This window comes from Nicotiana attenuata, unplaced genomic scaffold (genome assembly GCF_001879085.1).
Source record: "Nicotiana attenuata strain UT unplaced genomic scaffold, NIATTr2, whole genome shotgun sequence".
Lineage (NCBI taxonomy): Eukaryota > Viridiplantae > Streptophyta > Magnoliopsida > Solanales > Solanaceae > Nicotiana > Nicotiana attenuata.
The window spans coordinates 100,672-108,171 of record NW_017672063.1 but is presented as its reverse complement, the minus strand read 5'-3'; the positions used below and the strand labels follow the sequence as shown (position 1 = coordinate 108,171).

Here is a 7,500-nt window from a genome sequence, read left to right as displayed (position 1 = left end):
CTTACTTAAAAAGCGTCCTGATAGATCTTCGGGTGGCCCATGTACCCCTCCTAGGACCTGAGCTTGGGCCCACCGGAGCTGTTGGGTGGAACCTCCTCATCATTAGTCAATATTGAGGCTCCACCTCTGGGACTGTTTGCCCGGGGCTGAGCTCTGCCCCTGCCTCGGCCTCTGGCACGGCCTTCAGGGCCTCTACCCCTCGCAGGAGCTGCCCGTGCTGGGGCTCGGGCTGCTGCGCGGTAGAAGAGGGAAGCACAGTCCGGATTATAAAGTCAACAATTTAAGTAAGAAACAGGGCAATAACATAACTAATTGAGAGCAGGAAAGATCAACACTTGCACGGCATTTCAACCTTCGTGCTTTTTACTCTCATTATCACCAAGCAATAAATAAAGTGCACGGCATCACCCTTCGTGCTTTCCCTCACATAACTCTCATATCAATGCACAGGAATGATCCTTTGTGCATTATAATCAAATCAGAGCATGGAATGTCCCTTCGTGCATAAATAATCAAACATGGCACGGAATGTCCTTCGTGCAATATAATCAAAACATGGCACGGAATGACCCTTCGTGCGCCAAAATATAATCAAAACATGACACGGAATGACCCTCGGCATTAATCACTCTTCCTCAACCCAAAACAGTAATCACAACCAACGGGGGCGAGGCGGATAAACAAATAAATTAAGAAATGTCCCGGCAAGGCGAATACACAATAACAGCCTAAGTCCCAACAAGGGAGCAACAACAATACTTTCACACCGGCAAGGGAGATAATCAATATACTCAAACCATCCCGGCAAGGTGATTAATCTATCACTTTCTATTTTCTTTCATTTCTTACTCAATATGTCTTTTTAGTCGTCGAGCAACGCTCCAAAGAATTTAACATCATAATTAGTCCTCATACTCTTCACATTGCCATAGAATTCATCACATAAAACATGCGAAGAGTCATAACAATATCAGGATAAGTACCTACAAGGACCACGGTCATGCTAGACACCGGTTATAGATACTCGTCACCATGCCTATACACCGTGTACTCGATCATTTAGCAATTAGGCAAATAATAACACTCTAATCTATTCCTTTTCAAGCCAAAGTTAAATCAAAACATACCTCAAATGCTCCAAAATCAACTCAAGCCTCTAGTATAGCTTTCTTTACCCTCGCCATCGCTTCCAACTCAGTCAAAAATCTATGAAATAATGACTTCGTGTTATCAATAATGTGCTTAGACAATTTCAAAACCAATTGACTAATTATAGCTTTTTCATTCAATTTTTACTTCCAAAAGGTCAAAAATGCCCCCGGGCCCACATGTTCAAACCCGAGGTGTCAACCAAAAACCCGGACTACCAATTTCCCGCATGAACTGCAAATATTATAAGTTATTTTGGAAATCACCTCAATTGAGGTCCAAAACCCCCCAATTTTAGAAAACCTAGGGTTCCTACCCTAAATTCCCAAAGTTCTCCATTAAATCTTTGTTTTTTGAAGTTTGAAATTATGTTTAAAGATGTTAAGGAGTAAAAAAAATAAGCTTAGAAATCACTTACAATCGTTTTGAGAAGAAGAATCGTTTGGAAAATCGCCTCTTATGTTTTTGGGTTTTGAAAAGTTGAAAAATAACTAAAAATCCCAACCTTTATATATCCTACTGGAGGCTCAGCCGCGGACTCGCAAAAGTGCCACCGCGACCGCGCTGAGGGACTGGAAATGACCCTCTCTTGAACCCACCCAGCGCGACCACACTTGATTTGGTGCGTGCCGCGCTGGAGGAATGGACCCCAAAATTCCCACTCTCTGAATCTTCCAGCGCGGACGCGCTGAATGGCACGCGGCGCCGCGCTGGGGCTGTGGCGACCCTAGGACTACTGGCCTCTGAACCTAGCCACGGCGACCGCGCAAAAATGCACGCTGGCCGCGTGGAGTTCGACGCGTGCGCGCTGGGGCCTGCCAACCCCTGAACCATGCAAACCATCTGCTATTTCTAGCCTAAGACCTCCCGGACCTACTCAAAATCTCACCCGAACCCTCGGGCTCCAAACCGAACATACATATAACTCAAAAACTACTACGGGACTCATCCGTGCGATCCAAATCGCCCAAACAACATCATAAATCATCAAATTAGGCCTCAAGACCCATTTGATTTTCTTCCAAATATTCCATAAAACATCAAGTTTAAGAGTTTTCTAGTTCATAAACACGTCAAATGACGCCCGATTTCGACCAAACTTTATAGAAAGCGCTTTAACACTATTATTTAAGACTGTTTCCGGCCGTCTCGGAACCAAATACGAGCCCGATTACCATTAGTCTTTTAATCAATTTTCATTTCCATTTTCCTTTAATAACTTCCCAGAAAAAATTAATTTCACAGAAAAATTCTTTTCCTCGGGTTTCTGACCCGATTCGACTCCGGGCACATGCCCGAAGTCCCATATTTTTCTACGACCCTCGGGACGCTCAAATTACGGGTCCGGGGTCCGTTTACCAAAAATGTTGACCGAGTCAAACTTTAATCATTTAAAGCCACATTTTGAAATTTTTCGCCAGAATTTAACATATAATCTTTTCCGGTTACGCGCCCGGACTGCGACACGCAAATCGAGGCGGCAACTAAAGGTGAGTTTTCAAGGCCCGGAAGCACGGAAAAACGAGAGAAATCCAGGTGATGACCCTTTAGGTCGTCACAACTATACTTCGATTATTTATGAATTGAAATTTTAAGGATATGACTTGAACTTTTATGGTATGAGTTGAACCCTTTAGGATATGAATTGGACTTTAAATTATGAATTGACAGATTTGGTTATGTATTAAGAATTTTAGTTTATAAATTAAAATTTTTAGGATATGACTTGAACTTTGTTGGATATGAGTTGAACCTTTAGGATATGAATTGAAATTTTGGTTTATGTATTGAATTTTTAGATTTATTAAATTTGAAAATTTCAGGATATGACTTGACTTTTGTGGATATGAGTTGAAACCTTTAGGATATGAATTGGACTTTTAGTTTATGGAAATGAGATTTTGGTTTTGTATTGGCAATTTTAGTTATAACATTGAAAATTTTAGGATTATGACTTGAACTTTTGTTGGATATGAGTTGAACCTTTAGGATATGAATTGAGACTTTAGTTTATGTATTGGAAGTTTAGATTCATAAATTAAAATTTCAGGATATGACTTTAACTTTTTGCTGGATATGAGTTGAACCTTTTAGGATATGAATTGGACTTTTTAGCTTTATGAATTGAAATTTTGGTGTTATGTATGGAATTTTAGTTTATAAAATTTGAAAATTTAGGATATGACTTGAACTTTTGTGGATATGAGTTGACCTTTAGGGATATTGAATGAATCTTTAGGATATGAATTTGAAAATTTTGTTTTATATTTTGGAAATTTTTAGGTTTTATAAATTAAATTTTAGGATATGACTTGAACTTTTGTGGATATGAGTTGAACCTTTATGGATATGATATGAAATTTTGGTTTATGTATTGGAAATTTTAGTTTATAAATTGAAATTTTAGGATTGACTTGAACTTTTGTGGATCTAGTTGAAACCTTTTAGGATATGAATTGAACCTTTTAGGATTATGAATTGAAAATTTTTGATTTCTGCTATTGGAATTTTAGTAATATAAATTGAAATTTAGGATAAATTGACTTGAACTTTTGTGGATATGAGTTGAACCTTTAGGATAATAGAATTGAAATTTTGGTTTATGTATTGAATTTAGTTTATAAAATTGAAATTTTAGGATGATGACTTGAACTTTTGTGGATATTGAGTTGAACCTTTAGGTGATATGAATTAAAATTTGGTTTAATGTATTGGAATTTTAGATTTGCGGGAGGATTTTGTAGACGGGTTTGATGGTAATATTTAGACATGCAATGGGAACTTCCACCAAGAATAACTAAGACCACAGTACCTAGCAGACGTGTGCCTGTTAATTTGTTCTTCTCATTAGCGACAACGATGATGAGAAGGCAAGAAACATGTGGTTTCAAATAGTTATGCGTGTAGGTTAGGAGTTTAACATTTTCTAAGTAATTAAAAGAAGAGGTAATAGAGGAATTCTATACTTTAATTTTCAAAAGAGAAAAAGGATTTAATGCGAGCGACAAGGGTGATGGTGATCAATGTTTTTCCGTTGGGTCATGGCAGTTCCCATATAAAACGGGGATCATAAGACTCTATAATGACAGAGATTATAGAAGTTTTTGTTCTCTAACTTTTCTTCCAAGTCTTGATCCGTACAAGCTTATGGGATGTTGGTCATACTTATTCTTCGGATTCAGACAATGATTTGACTGACAAAAGTATGGAAATGCTAATCAAAAGAATTAAAGCTAAAATGTTACAGAGAAAAAGTTTTGTTTTAATTCTTTTGATTATCTGTTCATGCTTTTGTGATATTTGTGATATCATTGTCTGAATCCGAAGAATATATGACCAACATCCAATTAAGCTTGTACGGATCAGACTTGGAAGAAAGTTGAGAACAAAACTTCCTATGATCTTTGTCATCATAGAGTCTTATGATCCCCGTTTTATCGGAACTGTCATGACCAACGGAAAACATTCCATCACCATCACCCTTGTTGCTCTCAATTAAACTTCTTTTCTTCTTGGAAAATGAAGTAGAGAATTCCTCTATAATCTTTCTTTTATCTACTTAGGAAATGTTAAAATTCCTGCCTATACCATCTCTAGTTGAAACACATGTCATTGCAGTCTCAACATCATTGTCGCTAACGAGAACAACTATTGATCAAAAGACACACCCTGTCAGCTACTGTATCCAAGTTATTCTCTGTATCCAAGTTCATCCCGAGTAATAGTACCATGAGGATAATCACCAAAGCCACCGGACAGCTTTATGATGCCAATGAAGCAAGATGAGTTATTCAATGAAACTCGTATTGTAAAGAAGAAGAAAGAGACTGATTCAGAAAGGTGGGTCGAGGGTCGAGCCTCGACTATACATGTAAGTTTTTTACTTATCATTAAGTATTTTGATTTACTTTTATATAAATTTTGAAATATTAATTCAATATAATTTTTCTTATAGGTTCGCTTCACAGGTGATGTGGGCGAATTCATACGAAGTCAGCCACCTAACGAGTCGGCCGAGGCAATCCAACTTTCGAACGAGGATGCTAAAAGAACACTCCTTGAGTACTTTATATACTTTCAACTAGACAATAGAACTAGTTTTCGAATGAGCTTGTAATAAACGTTAACTTAGTTTTGTTAGCTTAATGTTTTAGTTCTATTGATCTTTATATTTTGTTGCGTTTTAGTGTTGTTGTTGTTTTTGCTGGCATAAAATGCCTGTTTAGGATATTTGGTATAAGCTGGCAGGTGGTGTAGCAGCCAAAACAGGCAGTTTCTGCCAAAAATATACCAAATAAGCGACCAACTTTGGTGTCCAGTTGGTCGCTATTCACTTAAAAAAAAAAAAAAATCTGGTAATTTTGCGACCAAGGTTGGTCGCTTATAGTTAAAAAAAAATTAATTCTTGCCATTGGTCGCCCATTAAATAAAAAATTATAACATTTATTAATATAGCGACCAAAGTTGGTCGCTTAATATGATTAAAAATAAATAAAATTAAACGTTATTTACATCTGGAGACCAACTTTGGTCGCCAAATATATAATATTAAAATATTTGAGCGACCAAAGTTGGTCGCTATATGCTTTGCCCGAAAAATTTGGTCCTTTTACCTGAGAGACCAATGTTGGTCGCTATTTAACGACCAACTTTGGTCCCTAAGGTAAAGGGACCAGCTTAATATCGACCAGGCGTGGTTGGTCGCTTTTTGGCCAATAAGCGACCAACGTTGGTCGCTTTTGCTGGTGTTTTTTTCCGGAATTCTAGCAGTGATAACCAAGAAATTCAAATACATCAACTATCAACAATGTCTAAGGCCTGACGAATCGAGCCTATAAGCCAAGAAACAACATTAATCAAAAGAGTACAGGACATAAATAAATACACACTTGTTTTTTTTTAAATTACTTTTGAAGCTCATGCTTCTCTTATTAGATGAAATAATACATATTCGAATAGATACAAATTATTAAGCGAGTAGTTTGTTACTTCATAGTTTTTTTCCGTCAATCCTTGACGACTTAAGCCTTCTTAAACATAACCTTAAATGGGACATCACTCAAAGCCAATCGTCTAATTCCATCCTGAATGAAGATGCCAACATCTTTGCAAATGACCTTGCAAAAGTTGCATACTGTAGGACAATAAACCAGCTTATAATCACGTTCAAATTTCTCAATCTTGAACCAGTTGCTTATAGTTTCCCTACCAGGATTTCCTTCATTTCCACCAATTGTGATAAAGTATTTCCCTGTAGTTTCATCAAAGTCATCTAGCTTCCACAGGGTTGTCTGAACACAGATTGAGGCTGCAGAGAACTTGATGTTTAAATCAGTGGATTCGCGAATCACGCCTTTTTTTGGATTGACGGGTGTAAAGGTCAAAGGAAGGCCATCTTCTATCTCATGATGTTCTTGGACAACAGCGTCAAGTGGACAAGATTCATTGCCAGTACTATCTAGGGTAAGTCCACCACCTCGTCCTCGTACGACTGGCAAGATGTAGTAATCGATGCCTGTTCGGAGTTTCTTTCCAGTAATGTCGACTACTGCTGGAGGAGCTTCGGCTGCTGAGGAGAGGTAAGAGTTAAAAGAGATGGTAAAGATGAGGAAGGAAAAGAAAAGTTGATTGGTCTTCATTTTGAGCTGTGTTTGGTATGTGGAGTTAATGTAATGTTAGTAAATGAATTGAAGGCTTTTGGGGTTTTTATAGCTGTGGGAATTCAAGAAATGCACATGGCCTCGGGATTAAATAATTGTGAAGGCTGGGAGATCTGATCTTAAAGAAAATTCGTTTTTTTCTTTGGGTGGTGTTTGACTTTCACATCATTCAAGAATTTCTAATACTAGATCAATCTCAGTATTAACTTACTACTTTTTGACAAATTGATAAGATACTGAGAAAATGATGAGCATGTATAGCCTATTAAACAATGCGCTTTAGCCGCTTATACTTTGCTTTACGGCATGTTACAAGTTTATGGTTGCCAGATCGTTCAAGACTTCAAGTACCTTTCCTCTAGCTTCATTTTGCTTATAAATATGTTTATGATATTCTTTTTCTGTCAAAGTTTCAACATTCAAAGGTCAAACTTAATAAGGTCAACATTATTTATTAGAGTTACATGCTGATCCCTAGTCTGCGCATAGGTGTACATACTCTACTTATTGACAATATTTTATTGAGGTTACATCATACATTAGCTAGACATGAAGATTAAATGTGGTTAGTCTGGATAAGATGATCTGGATGCACCTCACACGATGTGTCAATCAACATCTCTAAACTTGTGATTAGGGGCTGCTGTGGACTCTAATCTTCCTTTTCCAGCTAACCCCCCCCCCCCCCCCC

General features: G+C 37.5%; 1 protein-coding gene across 1 annotated transcript; it reads right to left on the bottom strand.

Moving 5' to 3' along the window:
• Positions 1-5,950: 5,950 nt before the first annotated feature.
• Positions 5,951-6,872, bottom strand: LOC109211615 (kunitz trypsin inhibitor 2). The gene has a single exon (XM_019375170.1). The coding sequence runs from the start codon at positions 6,786-6,788 to the stop codon at positions 6,171-6,173; it is 618 nt and encodes a 205-aa protein (XP_019230715.1). The 5' UTR covers positions 6,789-6,872; the 3' UTR covers positions 5,951-6,170.
• Between the last annotated feature and the right edge of the window lie 628 nt (positions 6,873-7,500).